At 29.8% G+C, this 21,061-nt stretch overlaps 1 protein-coding gene across 1 annotated transcript in view; it reads right to left on the bottom strand.

The window, feature by feature from the left end:
* LOC105677092 (Tachykinin-like receptor at 86C) overlaps positions 1 to 15,475 on the bottom strand; it is a 49,984-nt gene extending 34,509 nt beyond the window's left edge. Inside the window, exon 1 of the mRNA XM_012375468.2 lies at positions 13,479 to 15,475. Within this exon, the coding sequence (XP_012230891.1) occupies positions 13,479 to 13,797 (319 nt within the window). The 5' untranslated portion in view covers positions 13,798 to 15,475. The remainder of the gene's footprint in view (positions 1 to 13,478) is intronic.
* Between the last annotated feature and the right edge of the window lie 5,586 nt (positions 15,476 to 21,061).

The raw sequence follows: 21,061 nt of genomic DNA on the forward strand, positions 1-21,061 counted from the left end.
CCCATTCATTGTAAACGTAACTTTCAAAGCAAAACCAAATATTAGGATCATAATTCAGAATAATTTTATCGGGGTGCGTAATTTTTTTTCTTTTTACAGTGCATCTTTAACAGCTTGATGTAATTTGTGCGTGCAGTTTACTTTTTGCTTTATTTTCCTCAGATATCTGATGACTATTCAATCTATCTCTCCGTTGATTTCTATCTACGCATATATGTTTGCAATAGCAAACTGCAAACTATTGCATACACTCAACTTCTACTGCCCTTTGCAGATCCCTAATGTCACTTGCCAAACATATCTTGTCAAGATAGGAACCTTCTGTAATCAGCTCATTAACGAGTCTCTTTGAGAAAGCACGTACATACTAAACAATTACGACGTGACTATGATTTGGCTCACTAGACACAGAGGACGTATACGATTGTAACGTTACTGCAGGCTAGCGCAAAAAACTTAAATGTTTTTTTAACGCGTTTTTACGTCGATTTATTTTGGTCCACGTTCTACAGACAAAGTTACGTAGTCGAGTTTTCCGTTAATAAAAATATTTTACGTCATTTCCACGTGTGAGTAAAAAAACAACGTATTCCAAATTTTTTTAGTAAACTCGTTCTACATAAATTTACATAAGACTAGATTATAATAGATGTTTGAAGGCATAACATATATATATATATATGCCTAGGCATATATTATATGTTATTTATATATTTAAAATTAAATTATTTTCTCTTAGACGGCTGTCTTTTACAAGCTCTTGTAATTTTGTTAAATTCTACTTAAATTAATTAACTAACGAGATGCACATACAGACAGGTGTACATATACTTGGAATAATATCGAAATAATGTTATTAACGGTCTGTTTATACTTTGTCTTTCATTTTTCATGGCTTTGCATAGTTTCACAATTCTTTTTCCAAAGTCGTTTTACGTATACATTTATTCGAGTACATAAAATAAAGCTTTAGAGAGATTAAACATATACATAGGTATTCGTGATATCAGTGAAAGATCTGTCAAAACCTCGGAAGCACATGTTTCTCGTGTATCAACATGATGAAAATATAACATTTCAAAATGTATCCACTTTCTGGTTAAAAATACTGCTATTTTCCGGTTTTAAAGTACTGCCGCAATATCTGCGGTCACAATACTATTTTTCGCTGCCATATTTTCAGACACTTTTATTTATTATTTTTAAAATTTTTATTTTGATAATTTTAGATAGAATTTTAGATCGAAACTTCATCAAGAAACAGAATATGAGTCAACATTTTTCCGAATGTAATATTACAACTAAAAAAATAGAATATAACATTTCACATACATCTTTAAAAATCAATATTCTAATATGTTTAATACGGAGTTAAAAATTTCACATATTTCATATTATCAAAGTATAATTTTAACATAACGAAATATAACATAACATAATGATAGTAGCTAGAAAGAGTGTTTATTTTAAAAAGGGATTATAAATAATATTCGTAACATATACGCCAATTATGATTTATAAATGTTTTAAAAGAAGTAATTATCGATTTCATCAATAAACATTGCATCATTCATAACAATAACATGACATAAAAATTTATTTATTATGCCATTCATTTTAATCCATAAGATTCATAATTGGCTTTACGGATTTCGATTAACTTCAGCTTACCCTTCAAATAATTTAAAGAAATTTAAGTTTACCTTTACCTTTTTTTTAAGTTCTAGTTAAGAAAAGTATAAAAACCATTAAAACATTGAAGTTAAGTAATGTTGGTAAAAGCGGCCATAAATTTAATAGCCCATTAAGACGAGTTAATAGGCTAATAAATAAATCTTAACACATGTAATACATATGTTTCAAGGCTTAACGTTATAGGTATCATGAGTACAATACATTTTGATTAGCGTACATACATATGAAGCACTAAACGCACTTATCGATCGAATGTGCTTTGTTGAATTATAACTCGTAAATAAGAAGATAAAAAATTACGCCGAATGCTACACGGGATACTACAACGTTTCAATTTCGACATGATTTTTTATAGATCAGTTGCAACTTATTTTCAGCACATAAATCTCAAGTAAAAAAGGAAACAGACTTTTTTGAGAAGAGAATGAAATAATTTGCAATTCGAGACGCAGTTCGGAGCTTGCAGAATTCTCCCTTAGAGAATTGCATTCTATACATTCTATTCAAGGGCTCTTCAGTTTCAATGATCGTCCTACTTGTAGCAAATTGAGCGTGAAGTCGAATTTGCGGTAACCCGATGGCAAATGTAAATTTGCGAACAAATCCCGTGAGATCTTGCGACGATAGCATTTATGAAACTAAATACTTCATAGATTAGATATATATATATTTTAAGCTCTTTATTAATATAACCTCGAAATGCACACAGTATCATGTCTAAGTCTCAACTGACGATCAATAAGCCGTACTCGATGAGAAGACTAAAAGAATTTAAATATCAATTTAAATCAGCAAATTTTCAAGCAAAAATAAAATTTGTAATAAATTTGATTGATAATAAAGGTAATGCAGTTCTCGCTATTTCGAATAATATGCTTTTTTTTTATTGAACAATCTAATTTTGCTGAACAATCTTCTACTGAGAAATATTTTTAAAATAGAATTCCTTGGTTTATACGCGCGAAGAAATGAAGTACCGGCAAACAATAAAGTATCTAGTTATCTGATTTCATATCGACAGCAAGACGTAAACTAAGTTACACATAACCATGAAGGATGAATTCAATGTTTGAAAACTTTAATGAAATATAAACTTCAATTACGTATTGTACAGTAATAAAAAACATGAGATAAAATAAGAAAGTATAATAATTAAAAATAATACAACTATTCCAAAATAAGATTGATATAGTTATATATATTATCACTTATCACCTACGTGTTATTTTTTAACAAGATATTTTTTTAAATACAAGTAAACATTACAAAATTAAATTAAATGTGTTATAAATAAGTTTTGTTTTTGCTGTCACCTGTCATGTTTTTAAAAATTGTGTAAGCGTTTATACGAGCTTGTCTGAAATACGTCAGATTCTAATTTCATATTTTATTGAATGCATTAAGCGTGTGCACTTGGTTGTATTAATATTAGAAATGACATTATGACACATACTGTGCGAGTTGCTAAATAAACCGAAACACTTAATTCACCTAAGGTAATTAGAAATGCAGTTTCAATGGAAATTGTGCATAAATTCACACTTGGCATTAATGCATATCGCAAGAAAAGTGACGCAAGTCAAAAATTCATCGAATTCTTAAAATTATTCAAGAGAAAAAAAGAATTGCGTTAACAATAACGTTTTCTATTAATAATATTATGAATAGATTTTTATCTCAAATTCTGTTGCAAATTATAAATCGTCTGAAGCAAGCTTGATTTTACGGAAAATAATTTCACATGTTTATGCTTGATTAAATAACAATTTTAAAATTAATTATTTACAGTAGTATTAAACATAGCGGACTCACGTGGGAAGTATTGGAATTCAACTTGTATCATTTTTTTTATTGAAGACCGATGTATTTAGAACACAATCCGCACATAATACAAAATTTGAAAAATTCCGACTCGTGTCATTTTTCTTGCGGAGGTGCGATTTACAAGGCTTAAGGAAATATTGATTTGAAGATGCTGTATATATATAATATATATTTAATACATATTTTAAATACTATATATACATACGTTTTTGTACCAAACATTTTAATATATTTGATTTGTAAAATGTTGAATTTCCGCACTTGAAATTACGAACAGTTTTAGCTGAATAGCAAAACTATTCAAACACTTCAGCTCGAAAGATGCTAAACTATTTAATATGTGCGATCTAGAGATCTAAATTATTCGACCTGAATTTTCCAAGCATATAATACGTACATAGTTATAAAAACACATTTTTAAGATTTTTTTTTTTTAAAGATATATAACTATAATATACAATTTGAGAAAAAAATAAAAAATCAAATATTCTATAAAGATATTTATAAGATTTTCATAAACTTTATTAAAATTTATGTTACGCATTTTCCTTTTACTGAAATTTCTATTATATCCTTACTTTATTATTATTTGTCTTTTGCCATCATTGTATTATTATTATTATTGCATTCTCTGACTCGTCTATATCTAAAGTCTTTAGACGAAGTCTTCCAAAGAGTCAGGATGAATTATTTATCTCATCATTTATCCATGCAGTTTTGAGTACTCTTGCAAGATTATGCTATGAACTTTGTATTGGACTAAATAAAATTGTGCAAGTCACGAGTGGCGCAATAATGTTCGTTAAGTTCCTTTTTGCACTCTTGCAAAACTTCGGCGTGTCACTCAGGGAATAAAGTTTCATTAACTCGATGTCTCCCATCCTTGTAATCACTCTCTTCGACCGCAGCATTGTACTAAATCAGGCAGGATGGCCTCGCGTCTGCTATTGAATCGAGATACTATTCCTGTCCGCTTATGAATTATTATGCGCAAATACACATGAGACATGAAGTAATTGTATATACAAATCAATAGTGCGTAATAAATCAATACATAATGCATAGAAAATTAATTTTTGTTTCTTATACGAACAAAACAGCATAATCGTACATTAAAATTTGTTTGCGTTTATATGTAAATTATTTAAATTATAGAGAGAAAATAAATATATAAACGTATTCTCAGTTCTCGAAATTACTGCATGCATTAATTGACAATAATAATTCGCAGCGATAAATCAATTATGCTAAGGGCATAATTGGAAATAAACAGCCGAATTGATTTTGTATAACTAAATGCATTGTAATTATATTTTTCGATGAATTCCAAAATAATGCTGAACAATGTTGATCCAGTCATACAAAATAGAAGTGTGCTACTTTTACTCTCGATCGTAATTATATCTGTAACATGATGTACTCTGTAATACGTCTGTTTGAAATTGTGTAAGTAATATGAAGCTATGAAATTCTATCGGAGAAGACGTACTGTAATCGTACGACTAAAGGATAAAATGAGGTAAAGGTAAAATGTATACAACTGAACGAACATTTCTGATCGGCAGTATATTATTTTCGAAAATGTCAATGCTTGCAATAATAAAAATACCTGGTTTCACTTTTCACGATAAGGGTATATACTTATAAATCACGAAAGTTTCGTTGCGAAAACCAATAACGAAATAAATTTTGGCCTGGCCTCCCTAGGGTATCCTAAAAATTTCATAACTTACAGCTGAAAATATATCAAGTTTGCATAGAGAAATACATTTCGAATGCAAGTGTACAAATAAATCTGTAAATTTTTAATGCATCAAAAACGACGAGAAAACGTATAATTGTAAAAGCGTCGTCTTTACAAGATAATATTATTAATGGCATTGTATAAAGTTTAAAAAATAGCTTAATAGCGCCTCAAACAGTTTTTAATTTCCTAATAATTAGAGAGCATATTGTTCAGCTTTTAACTAAAAAAGATCGAACAACAAAATAAAAATCAATACATTGAATCCAAAAGTTAAAAGAAAATAGTTTTCTCAAACCAGACAGCCATTTACAAATTTTTGCTGATTGATATCGAACATTTCTGTTTTCGAACAACAAGCAAACATCGCAACTAGTACAACATCGCATGATATATGATAAAAGCGTGTATAATGTAACGACTTTACGTAATGATTTTATAAATCATCAATGTTTAAAGCAAAAAACAGACAGTTTTGTCTGCTCGAGACAGAAAGTGTTCTCTAAACGAGTGTTTTCGAGTGGAACCATCCGTGTCTAAAGCTCTTCCGTCCTCACGATAACCCATTTGGCCATTACTTATCGCGGTGAAGTACAACCACGCCATTACAAAGCCCTCCTTTCGGTGCAGACAGAATTTAGGATCAACTACAGAAAATACGATTATCCGTTATAAGGTCCAGACTCTCATGAAATTTTACGTTTGTGCCAAGTCCATTTAATCTGCTGAGCCACTGAAATTTTCTCGTCTCTGATCGATAGAAACTTTTCAGACTGTATTAGTAAAACACGTACGATAAAAGTTTTTCACGAATGTCCGTTGGGATGTCCAGAAGCAGCGGAAATGATGCGTAAAACATCGCGGTTTCTTTGGTGGATAAACTCTTCCTCGCAAATGTTATTTTCTTGTTCGGCACAAAGGTAAACCTATTTATGCATGTGTATAAAAAAGGTATTGCATTGCAAATTGGTATCGTGATCGCGATTGCAAAACTTTTCGAAATAGATATTATTTGCAAAATTTTGAATTCAATTTAATATTAAATTATATAAAATTAATTTTTATTAACAATACGCAGATTCGATTATAATTTAATATTAAACTAAATTCAAAATTTTGCAAATATCTCTTTCGAAAAGTTTCGAGTTTTGCGATTGCGATCACGATACCGATTTAATCGCAGATTCCAACTCCAATTTTTTAAATTTATTATCTGATTTAAAGTTATAAATAACGTTTGTGAGCAACAAAGAGAAATTTGTCAGATGACATGGAATGATAATGTAAGATCACATCGATGCAAGACTTTACATTATTTCTGACTCTTATTATTATTATTTTATTACCTTTATAAACGTAACAGACAACTGCTAATCTAAATAAAAGAAAATGAAAGATAATATGGCAGTAGGAGCACTTATAACGCTTCTTAAACGACGTTTGTGTGATTATCGCCATCTGCTATGAAATATCGTTACGTTTGTACCCAGATGTTTTGCCACAAACACAAATACCAAACTACACAAGATATAAAGAACAATTTCCAAATTCTTTCTACCACGTGGCGAGAAAAGTCGGTCCACCGCACGGTGTTCAGCTAATCAACATCAATCAACTTCTCATCTTTATTAAAGGAATATTCCGTTCAACAAAGTTTAACTAATACATTTTTTAGTCGTTAGAAAAGTAACAGAAAAGCGTAATATTATATTATGCCAGTTTATGATGCCACTGGTAGATGATTCTTAACATGCAAAATGTCTTAAGATAAATAATATACATTTCTGAATAAAGGCTAAAAATGTATAAATGTCTATTATCAATCTTAATAATATCAGAAGAATTTATATTAACAATAGACAATATAAAATTAAAATTGATGAAGCTTATAGCTTCCAATTCAAGATAAAAATCACTGTTCTTTAATTAATACGATTATTCAAATTAATTGATATCGTAAAGTAAACATAACTTCAAAATATTTCTCTCGATAACAATTATAAGATCATTATATTAAAAAGTAATTAAACTTATTTATAATAATTATTCAATAAATATTGAAAAACGTTGAGAAATGAATTATACTATTAACTGTAATATTAAAATATAATAATATTTCTGTCTTTTTCAAACTTTCTTCGAAATCGGATCCGATATTTATCAACGAACAATGATTATTAATTTTTTTAGATAAAATCAAATTTACATAAAAGCACAATTTAAAAAATCACAATACATATTATATGCAGAAATTATACGCGCATATAATTTTAATAGAAACTTGCGGTTATTGTTCAATTTCCTTTTGTTATATTTTGTAAAAAAAATATGCGTACACAATAAAAATAAAAGAGATTTTATGGTCAAACAATGAATATCAGTAGCCATTCAGCTGTGCTCGATTTGTTGGCAAAGTATGTTTACTCTTTCTGTATTTCAAGTTGTACGATTAGTATGAAATAATATTGCAAATCACTATTTTATGTAACAATTTTCTGCTATGAGATCACGTACGCTTTTCGAATAGCATATCTTGTGAGTGCAGCGTCAGATAAACCGAATTAACTAGCTACATGAATATCCTTGCACTTTGCTTCTATAACCAAGCTATTTTCACCACTATAGGTATCTCTATATCTTACAAAGTCTATTTTGGCTAAAGCAATATTGCTAGCAAAATCTTGTACGGTAAAAGAAAGCATATATGTATGCGTAAACAAAGTCAAAGTATTATAAATATTTAGCAAACATGTATTAATAATATTTAAAGCATATAACACTTGTATTTTATATTGTCTGCTGTTAGCATTTAAATTGAAGATTATCGTGACGACTGATGACGTAGAAATTATTCTAAAATAAAGTATAAATCAATATTGTATCTACTTTAACTTTAATAAAAAAAAAATAAATGAAAAAGGTGATAAATGAAAACATACTCGCAATATTTTAAGTGATGAATATACAGCTATGTGTAGCAATCCTGCTATTGCACTGCTGTATATATGTACAGATTAAAAAAATGAATAAATATGTCCGTTGCGTGCTCCAGATTGCATCATTTTAAAGAAGGCAGAATAAATATTTTACGATATGTTTATACGATGCTGCATGTGCACTTTATTTAGCATTTGGTAATGCACACATTTCCATCATTGTGAGCTATAATTACATTACCATAAAATGCTGTGCACATACCCTACAAACGCATAGTCACTTCTATGGATTCACAGCAGTTTCTAAAGGTTACGGAAATAAAACAAACAAAAAACGAATAAGCAATCAAAAGCGATATACTTCGGTTTATTCAAGCGCTAAACAGGTGAATATACATGTAAATGGTAAATGTTGATGGGCGTATAATATATGTCATCCAATTCCAGTAGATGAGAGTGAATTTTAATTGCACGGAGGCTGTAAATTGTTTTAATTATTACACGCTAGGAAATTCATACTATTAATTTGCATTGTACAAGAATAATAACATCAAAAATTTACTAGAATTCCTGTCATTAAAATTTTATTCTTGTGAAATATACGATCTTATGTTTATATATCGGTTAATTCCCGGTTTCAAAACTGAATGAGACATCGTTTTTATCATGAAACGTGAATATAGCTTTTATGCAAATAAAAATTATATTTATAAAAATTTATTAAAAAATATATATAGTAAATATTGCATAAAAATTTATTAAAGATCGGCATATGTAAATTAATCGACAAATCTTACACATTTCCACATATTTCATAAATATAAATTTGCATTTTTAATATTACTTATATTTCTATTAACTATTTCCGTCATTTGCTATTCATTACTTTATATCCATTACAAAAATTGGTAATTTATCAGTTGATACATTATTGACAAAATATGTTTGCAAGTAGTTAACATTAAAGATTGTTATCTTCATATTTTCGTATTTTTGTTACATTTGTATTTTTTTACAGAAATATTCAAAAAATTAAAAATTGTTTGGTTCAAGATAATTATAATATTAAATTATATGTTTTCGTAGAAGAGACATTTATGTTTTAATGAATTTATAACTTTTTTTCCGTCTATTAAAATTCTTTCTAATTCCCTAATTTTGCGAGCACGTTCTAAACACGTAGCCGCTTAAACGAATATGTGTAAGCGTAAAATCAATGGTGGTCGAAAATTAATCAAATTGAGAACAGCAGACTAACAGATTTAGTGTGCGTATTCGTTAAAATATTTGTGTATACATGTTTATTTCCTACACGCTCGATGTAAAAAAATATCCGAAACCCGATACGTGGTCCGTATAAGAAGATATTGGATCCCCATATTGATCCATTTTATTCGAAACGAATTGCGTTTTCCTTCTCTGATCACGGATGCTTGTCATGGGCGAAACGGCCAAAAGCATCATATTATACGTATAACAAGAGGCAATAGTCCGATATATAAAAAAAAAAAAAAAAAAAAGAATTAAACAAGCGATATTGATGTACGATAAATGAATAAAACCTTATTTGTATAAGTTTATTTTTCCGATGTTTTATGAAACTGTTAATTGCAAAATAAGGATTCTTTGTGACATATTACTCTTCTGTAAAATATCAAACAAAACATTTTTACAATTTTATTATAGAAAAATATGGTTATTACTTGGATTCTTCCATCTAGCTAGCACATTAATTAACCATCAGTCTACCGGTTATTATCAATAAAACTTTACGCTTTTATAACGTTATAAAAAAACCTATAAATTATTTTTTTATAACGCTGCAATGTAATATATCAGCATGCATTAGATTACTTCGAAAAGATTTTAGGATTTTGCAACATCTATTGAGGTAATTCTACTAGCTTATATGAAATTTATATAAGTCTTAGCTGTCAAACCCCACCCTTAGTAGTGGATCTGCTGACATGTTTTATTGCACGTAAAGATTTACCACGCTTTACGTTCTATTTATTCTTATCAGATGTCTTTTGCACGTATTGAGAAAACAGGTTTCAGTAGAAGACGGATAAAGAATGAAATATTTGGTCGCTTTGAGTATTTCGCGACATAATGTTTATATCGCAGAACATTACAGAAGTGAGGAAATGTTAATATTAGCTAGAGGAAAGTGATAACGGTTATTATACAAGTGAAATACTTCATACAAATGTGTGTCTAGTACTTAATGACGAAGTCGTGTCTATATAATAATATTACACCTCCGCAAGAAAAGCGACACAAGTCAAAACTATCAAATTGTTCAAGAGAAACAGGAAAGAAAATTGCATTTTCTATTAATAATATTAGGAATAGATTTTTATCTCGAATTCTATCGCAAATTATAAATCGTCTGAAAGAAGCTTGATTTTACGAGAAATAATTTCACATGTCTATGCTTGATTAAACAATAATTTTAAATTTAATTATTTACGACAGTATTAAATATAGCGGACACACGCGGGAAGTATTTTAATTTAACTAGTATCACTTTTCTTGATTGAAGGCCGATGTATTTAGAAATCCGCAGATTAATACGAAATTCGAAAAATTTCAACTTGTGTCACTTTTTTTGCGAGGATGTAATATAATCTTCTCCTTCTTTCATACAAAAATATCCAAAATAAACGGTCAGCATTCTATCGCCAATAATATATTCTACGGTCATCGCTAAGCGGCTCATGAATAATTCAGTTATTAGGTGATATTGAAGATGATTTTAGCTTTATTTTAAAACAGCGAAAATACATACAGCATAAATTCAACAGCACGTGCATAATATTTCAACGTATACATTATGATGTTAATAGATTTGGAATTTACATAGTGAGAAAATAGGGATCATCACAATATCTATATTTCTAACCACGTATGCTTACCTCACTCCAGTCAATGGAATATCTAAGTAAGTTCCTTAATACACACTTAAGCCTCAGACATACGTGCCTGGCCTAAGAGTTCAACTCAATCATCGCTTGATTAATACTGTTACTATTGAAGAAATATAATATTCAGGCTTTAATTATTCGCGTTAATAGTTTCTTTTAATCCACCGAATCCCAAATAAATCTTTCAAACGACGTAAAAACCAGTATACTTTAATATGCATCTGTTCCTGAACGTTGTAATATAAATAATAATGTAAAATTAAAAAATAATTAATTTCTTTGTATACAGGGTGATTCAAAATAACCTGATGTCCTTGCAATGCCATATTCTTGAACGAATTCTGAGACGATTTTTCCTTTTACAAAATTTTGTCCAAAGCTTAGTTTTCGAGTTATAATTGAAAATAGATAGCAACTTACGAGTTCGGTACAACGGGCAGGCAGGGACGCGCAACGTATAATGAGACTGTCAAGTGTTTACTATCGTCTCATGACACATTACACCGTCCCTGTCTGTCCGTTGTATCGGACTCGTAAGTAGCAAACTATTTTCAATTATAACTCGAAAACTAAGCTTCGGACAAAATTTTGTAAAAGGAAAAATCGTCTCAGAATTCGCTCAAGAATATGGCATTGCAAGAACATCAGGTTATTTTGAATCACCCTGTATAATGCATGTATAGTATGCTAAATTATTTATTGAATATGATCTGCTTAATAATTAATAGAGCTTGGAGATATAAAATTCAACAGTGTATGTGTGCGTGCGTATATGTGTATGTGTGTGTACTCGTATAGAAATTTTATCTTTCATTTATGTACATATCGCAAAGCTAATGATGCCGTTTGTAATAATCTTGTGATATGTACCATATATAGGATGATCCACGAAACAGGCCGAGCTCTAGCACTTGTCCTATTGAAGATGGTAAAAGAAAACGTTAAATGGCATAATATAAAAAATTTTTCTATGATAAATTTTTCATTTTTATCTTAAGTGCAACAATGCACTAGAAAAGTGCAATTACTTTTTTTAATGAAATGAAAATATTGTATATATATTGTATTATAAATATGTACATGATCCATTTCAGTTTTTAAAGTCGGATTATTCGGATAGCCGAAAAAACAGTCATATCATATAATTAAATCAAAAATTTAATATTTTTGATTTAATTAGATTTTTGAATATATTTAACATCTTTGTATATAACTATATAACATAAAATATAATATATGCCAACATTGACCAATATTGCAAATAATTTAACCTTTAACTGTTCGCAATTTTGTTCAAATAGAAAATCAATTTCGCTATGACCAGATAATACGGTTCCAGTGCGAATACATTCATTATTCAAATTTACAAATTTTCGAAATAATTATAGTAAAATGGCAATAATGTTTGTAACTGGGTCGTAATAGCAATATATATGTAAACGGATTAAGTTTTATTGAATTTAGAAAAACTGGAAAAATATAATGATTTAATGTGAATAAAATAATCAATCGCAATTAATGTGAATAAAATAGTCAATCGCATTGATAATAACCATATTGGATTCTTATCACTACGTTATAAATTCAGGGATATACTCTTGGGATATACTCAGGAAATGGCGACAACGTCAATATTAAAAACTTATTACTCTACTTGTTTGTGAGGGTGTTATCCGCTTCCTACAACTTCCTAGATAATACCGCCTTGATGAGAAAATGATAGCAAACTGCTGTCTCATATGCATATTTAGCTATTTACCAGAAAAGATTACTATCAACGGTAGTTCTCTATAATTTTAGGTTGTTAGATGCGCTGCATGGCAGCAAAGTGTTGTCGAGAGATTGATAATCAAATGTCTTTTCAACTGTATTGCTTTATTTGCAAAACTTCTCGCGTGCTTCGCATGAATAATATTTCTTTTTTTTATAAATGGAACGACCTAGAAAGGCATAATTGAACATAACAGAAAAATTTATTTTTTAATTGACAAAAAATTTTCTGATAATTTTTTTTTTTTAATTTTATAATAGTGTTCAATTATTGTGCAAAGAAAAGAGAGAAAATTTTCAATTAACGCTAATTATATTGTTGCAATATTTATATGAAACTTCTGCTTGAGAAATAATTTATATTATAATGCAAATTAATTTGTTCATTGCAAGGCAAAAAGATACGATTACGACATTCTTGTTGGTAATAGAAAGGCTTGAATTTTGTTTAAAAATGTGATATGTAAAAATTCATAAAAACATATTAACAAAGAACAACATAATAAAAATTCATAAAAATTTATTAACAAAGAAACATCTTAGACATGCCATATCATAACACCGTGCAATCCGTCTTCTTACCAAGTACAATCCACATGACAATGATATTGCCACCAGTTGCAATCAAAAGTATCGCTCCGAAAAGCAGCGACCAGCAGAGCTTAGGCCACCACGGCAAATCGAACGGCCGTTCTTGATTGCGAAAAATGCAATTGGACAGCGCCTCTCGAAGGATATCTGGTTGTGATGAATTGTTCAACGCTTCTTTAATAAAACGAGTGATCGATTCGCTGTGATTTAGCTTCAAGAGCAACGTGATATTGTGTTCGAAAATCCTTACAGTACAATTGTACAAACGTTCCATAGCTGGGTCACTCATATTTGCAATGGTTGCCTGCATGGTCCGCCTTTGGCGAAATCCTGGAATTTTGTTCTATCGCTATCTCTTTGTTCTCGCCTCTTCCTCCAAATAGCTCGTCGAATCGATTCTATCGGTCGTTACCGATATCCTGTGATTTGTGAGGCACAATGGGCTGGCGAGTGACTATCATTATAGCGGCTTAACCTGATTGTCCGTTTTTCATAAAAGAGACTAATACGCATTTATCGGTGCTCAATCGAAAGTAGTCTCGTACAGTTTGTCGTGTAATCAATCAAGATATTAGTGATTTTCCGATACTTGCTGAATTGGTCGAATATATATTTTATTCGCGCGTCTTATTTGGTTGATTTATGTTTTTTATCACCACATATTTTTTTGAAACTTTATTGTCCGCCAATTTAGGAGCATGATGATAAGATCGCCTACTAACAATAAGTCGGAACAAATGTCGCGCGCAATAATCGTATCTTCTATCACTTTTTCCCTCAAGAGACCTCAGATATCTACTTCATAAAGTCAAACCTTGAAGATTTACTTTTTGTCGATTGAAGAAAAAGCTGAAAAATTCGTTCCATTCTTCACATTGATTCTACAGAGTTACAAATTAAATGAATAAATTTTTCTTGAGAATCTTTTTATCTTGTTTAATATCTCACACTTTTTTCACTTTTTGCAATATCTTTTACAAGATATCGCGCTATCATGTTAAATGCATTCTCCGTTGAGTTTTTGATAACACCAATTAAATTTTTAAATACTCTGTACAAAACACATATATTATGCGAAATACAACTTTTACGTGAAACTTCTTCGTCATGAAAAGTTTGCGTTTATTGTTCGGAGGCGCGATATTGTCAAGCGGTGTATTTCTCTCCCGTCGCAATGCATCAACGGAAACCGCAAATTGTTGATGGTACAATCGCTTCAAAGTCATTATCACTGACAATAATAAACATCAAAGTTTATCATGCATTTGAGAAACCTGACGGCACGTATCGTAATTGTCGATTCCCGACTCCTGATTCTGTAGCTTTGTCAAGTAATCCCTTGAATCATTTATTTCTGATCGACTTGTTAATCACCGAGGGAGAATCATGAGTGATTCGCGCGCGCATGCCACAATCTCGTTCACAAACGGCTTAAGCTGCGGGGACTGCCGGTACCGCACCGAAGAACCCCATCGGCGAAACTGAACGCCTCAAAAGCGCGTTCATTCAGAGATGCGTGCGCACCGTGTGCGTCCCTTGCACCCCTTACCTTCGTCGACCACCCTCTGCTGAGACTTTCCACTTGGGTACAAGTGTCATGTGATGGGAAAATACGCGAATGCCTGCGCCGATTCGTGCCGGATATCAGCACATTCGATTTATGACAGCTATTCTTCAGGAGCTGAGAGATATACATCACGTACAGTGAGATACTTTTCAGATTCAACAGATGTTTTGCATTACGTGCAGGAATCTATCTAGGCATCCGGAATCGCTTAAAATATACTACGTAGGCGTCTCGTGTTGTAAAATGCAACATCACTATCGTTATAAAGATTATTTCAATATCTTACACAGTTCTGTACGCAGCTTGCATTTCAACTCGAAATTAAGTCAGTTTGAACATAATGATGGAAGATTAAATTTCCCACGTTATTAGCGACATCAGCGTCGTTAAAATTTTGTTTCAAGTAAGTTGAGCCACGGAAAGCGATTGCGTCATACAGTTTTAGTTTTATCGTTCTTTTTGCGTATAAGTTTTCACATGCGCTGAAAATGCATCAAACACTGTATTTACTTTATTTCTTATAAATACATTATATTGAGTATACCAAGTAAAAGTGTTTCTTGTTCTACGAATATTATTCGTTAACACTTATTTATAATACATAATAAGATTAAAACTTACCGAAAAACCTTCCACTTTCATAAAAATGTGCTTAACAATTTTATATTTTATCACAGATTTTTTACGAATGTGCAAAATTTTCAAAAAATATAATTACTCTAACTCATTCTAACCCAGAGTTTAATTTAATTATTAGTTATGCAAATTTGTTATGGAAAGTATGCACTTAATTATGCACGATATTATGCACCATTTTATAATTTTATAATTTTATAATTTTATAATTTTATCCGTTATAAATTACGCGTAACAAATTTTGACTACATCGAAAATTAACTTAATCTTTTTTACAGCCAAAATCGGATTTTCTAGGGATAAAACGTTTTGGGTGGCTTATAAGCGAATAAGGATAATATTACGTGCAGCATTTACCGGATGCCGTAATACTCACATCAGCGCATATATATACACGTGCTAAGCGTATAGTGTTCAAGAAATCTCCGAAAATACACGAATATTTGCTTTGCCAGCAGAGCTTCCGGCGATGGCAACATGGAATAGTAAAAAATATATTTCCTTGTTTATAGACGAAGATGAAAATTTTTAACACGTAAATTATTAAAAAAAGTACTTTATGCACGAAAAATACTTCCTTTTTCGCAAGTTTTCTGGAAAAAAATTTTATCTTAGTTTCTTTACGATTCGATTTTTACCAATTTGATTTTACCAATTTAGGAAATTTTATGGCTTTTTTTATAGACCATATGGATTGAATTCTACCCTTCGCATTTATTTGACATCTGTACAGCTTCCACACTGAAGACCTGTCAAGAAAAAATGTTACTTTCCTTATTCGCTCGAATAAATATGATAATAATCGCGCAACGACCGAGTTATTAGAGGTACCCACGCCACTTGTTATAGAATAAAAAATTATGACCCGCCAATCTACGTAATGCGAGCTTGTTATATCAATTCTGTGATCATCGTGAGTTTAACTTTGTTACATTTTTCGTGTAAGGCTACTGTTAAGTAATAATAAAAGCATATCGCGTGAGTTGCAACTAAATATAACAACGCGCATTATTACATATAATACAAACTGTATTATGAAAAAAATTATGAATAATGCTTGACATATAAAAAAATATATTCTTAATGCTTTCAAACGCTTTTTACGCGTGACGTTATATCAAAACATATTTTTATTAAATAGAAGTAATTTAATTCTATTTTAATGTTATTGTGCTTTATTCGTTGTAACTTTTCTTTTAAATATATATATATATATATGTATGTATTTTTTTTTTCAATTTTTGACAAGAGCGGAAGCAATGTTTCTTTAAATGCGACAACTCGAATACGCATAGGTATCAGAAAACAGTACTTTGTCTCAGGTTGAGTTTGCATTTGTATAAAGTTTAAAGTTTACAGCTTTAGATGAGTACAGAAAAGAAAGCATCTTTCTTGTCGGTTCGCTACAACTCGTATCTAAGCGTTCAAACTCAAGTGAAAATGTAAAAGTATTCGCCTCACGTACAGTCAACTTCACGTTGAGATACCTCACCACATGAGATACAAAGATCTGCAGAAAACTTTTTATAGATATCTTAAAAAAGTGAGCCCGCGGTCGGTGTAGCAAACGACGACTACTTATTCAAATCTGGAAAAGCATGGAATATCTCCATAACAGTATCAACGAGTGGAGATACGCCATTTACCAATCTTTCAGACTGATGTTCCAGGCGGAAGATAAATGAATTAATTCGTTCGCCACAGCTTGAAGGAGACAATATTGACAGAAAGACGGAAAATGATTGAAATTATGCAGTAAAGTTTTAATAACTGACTTTTAAAGAAAACTTATCAAGTGATCAATAATTCATTTAACTTTCTAAAATCAAATCGTAAAATGTATGCAGCGCGATAAATCCTTTTTCGCGACATATGAATCTTCTTTGCGCATTATGCAAATGCTGAAGAATATTTTCCTGTGTACAAAAAATATTTTTTGTCCCAAATTCTTTATATGATTTCTGTACGCTTTTTCTAATATATCTAAAAGCTGACAGAAATATTATCGTACAAAGCACATGGCATATGAAAAAGTATCACAATTTTTTTTCGGAAAAAAAACCTGCGGTTTATATATGTTATATACATTTTCTTAGAAGCTTGTTGACTTCTCAGCTATGAACTATAATCAAGACTCAAATCTCATTACTTAGATGAGAACGAATATGCGATCTGAAGAGATGAAAATAACTTGATTGACTGAGATATATATAATTTACTTGGTAGATTTCGTTAAATAATGCTACATGTTATGCTATATATATTTTAGTACACAAATTAAAATATAAAAACAATATTATTTTTAACATAAAAAAGGATCATCTTTAATCGATAAAATGGCATAAGTCACTTAAATGTTGACACTTCCAATTAAATATGTGTGCATAAAAATAATACGAAGATATTTTTACGCGCAAAGTAATAAAATTAAAATTTACTATTTCTAACTTCGCACTTTTACCTTAAAATGTAATTTCTTGTACTATTTTACACGTGGAATATGGATAAAGTCGTATTTTTAGATTGAAATGCTATAAGCAAATCCCACTCGTAATTTGCTTGCACAGAATCAAATCTAAAAATTTCAAAAGTCAAAATTTTGCTCATATAATTATGTTGAAAATTTTTATGAGAGAGAGAATTATTCTAGTTCCATTTTAATAAATTAAATTGAAAACTCTATTTTGCTTCAATTGTATGCTAACTATGCTATATATTTTACATTTTTTGTTAAATATGACAGTATTGATTTTAAAGTCTCGTTGAAAAATTGTTTCACGCATGTTATTCAGAAGCTAGGACAATCGTATGCATTTGTATATGCACAATATATTAATATCCGTCTAAATCTTCGGAAAAACGCAGATGTTTGTTGGAACCATCTGTTGCGAAAATATCGACGTTCCTTGCTCACAACTTATACACAAACTCCAAATATTTCGCACGATTCAGTATGCAAAGTAAAGAATAAATTACAAAAATATATTTCTGAAATTATTTAAACGCGATTAAATATCCCAAATGAATAGAAGGCGTTAAATATTTAAAGTACATTATTTTCGAATACATACTTTCACAGTAAATGTATGTACATGTACTTACTGTTTACTAGAAATACCAGTGAAATCACGAAGAAAATGGGTAAATTTTGAAGTATAATTCAAATGAATATTATATGATTCAGAAGGAAGTCAAATTTGTTTGTTCGCGTTTCCATAAATAACTTATGGATTAGAAATGAAAAATATCCTACACGTAGTAAGATATTAATAGAAAAATAATTTATATAAAAGATGCTTAAAAAAGCTATATGGAATTTTTAATACATATTTGTATAACTGCAATTTGTAATGGAAGATTTGGTTTCATTTTTAAATATTCATGATTTTATCATGTACTATGAAGAATAAAGCTTTATCATACACATCGCGGTTTCGGTCAAGCGAATAATATGGAAACAATGTATACTTGATCAAGATTAAAGCAAGAGTTTTGTTTAAGTAAAACTTAGATTAAATGCAAGTTTAACCGAAGATTATCTTTAAAGAAAACGAATGTTTAAACCAAATTACCCTAATCAATCTTCGAAAATAACCAGAGAAGCTACCAGAGAATCCAGTTTAGAGTTTATATAATAAATAGCATTATTATTCGCTTGTCTTATCATTTTCGTTTTTTAGCAGTGTAAGTAGTCTTGCACAATTTATGATATACAAATTATTCTAATAAATTATTTTGAAAAAAAAGATAGAGAACTAAGCAAGAAAAAATTAACCATTTATTTAATTGCTATAATTGTAAAGTATCTGAATTAAATAATTCTTTAACGCTGACTTTTACGTCATTTTACGAATCGCGTATCATTAAGAAAATTATTAACGATGGATTTCAAGTTTTTAATAGCGCAACAAGTTTCATAACTGCTCTACTAGGTTTATCAAATTATTCCATTGAACAGTAAATTTGTGGGGATTTGTGGATTTCACCTAAATTTAAGCCCTTTTCAAGGCTCGCCTTTTCTCTATCTTGCGGTTTCTATTCACTTTAGTGTATGCAGTATCACGTCCTGCGTTAGGTATAATTAGACTAGCATTTAATTAAATTATTTGCCATTGATTCTAGTCACGAACTTACATCGTATACAGATATCATAATCAGTTACAAAGCTGCAACGCAATTTGTTGAACTAAAATAAACTAGTATTCTGCATTTAAACGACTTATGAGAAAGTGCAAGATTAATGATGAATTCAAACCAATTATTATTACGATATTATTGATACGATAAAATATAATATAATATGTACGATAATATAAAATTTATGAAGTTGAACATTTAAAGTACTACAAATTACTGTTTTATTATTATAAAATTTTGAACGCTGTAATATTAAACATCACACATTTCTAATTCTATAAGAAACAAACATTTTTATAAAACATAATAACTTAAAAAACACAATAATATTAAATTAATTAAAATGGATGGGCAAAAATTAATTTTCATAATTTTAAATTATATCACTTTTCTTAACAAGGCTTGGCTACAAAGTGACCTAAGTTATCGATTAGAATTTAACACCAGCGCTGTATGCTTAACAACAAATAGTAATATAATAGTTTATTATTAAATATCCGCAAAGGAGGGGACTAGATATCCTTAGCTACAATGGCCAACAAGAGTTCTGCAGAAATCTTGTTCTATTACCGACCGTGAAACTTATTTGAATTATCAAAAGTATGATTTAGCAAGTTTACTATCTTATAATAATTATAATAATATAATAATTATTGTAGTTATACATTGTAGTATATGTGAGATGACTTAGTAAAATTCTTTTCAAATCTTTTCTTTCTTCCTAGCTACATTATTGATTGATTATTGAAACGAATTATCACCTATCGAGCGTTTAATTCTTTAATAAATGTGTAGGAAATTAATTTAGATATATTATCGTCTTTGTATTTTATTGTCTTCGTATTTCAATTTTATCAATATATATCAATTTTATTTAACTTTACTTACTTGTTAAATGATATCTTCTTCATGCATACACTAACTATCGTTTATATCAATCGAAATTTGATATGAACGTCGATGAATCCTATGCAGGTACCAATTGTCAAAAAGAATTGGATACCAGACAGTGGTATCCTGTGATAGTTCAATAGGTTTCATTTCTGTTGCAAGTATCCGTGTTACAGTGAATCATCGCAATATCTTAGTAACTGAAAAAAATCAATAAGTACTTTTAATCACATTATTGAAAATCAGATTGTTAAAAAGTTTATACAAATTGATATAACTGCTGGCAATCAGATGTCGCCACATTTACTATTTTTGTTTTTAGAATTTGGAATCCTATCATTTG

The sequence above is a fragment of the Linepithema humile genome, chromosome 6 (genome assembly GCF_040581485.1).
Source record: "Linepithema humile isolate Giens D197 chromosome 6, Lhum_UNIL_v1.0, whole genome shotgun sequence".
Taxonomy (NCBI): Eukaryota; Metazoa; Arthropoda; class Insecta; order Hymenoptera; family Formicidae; genus Linepithema; species Linepithema humile.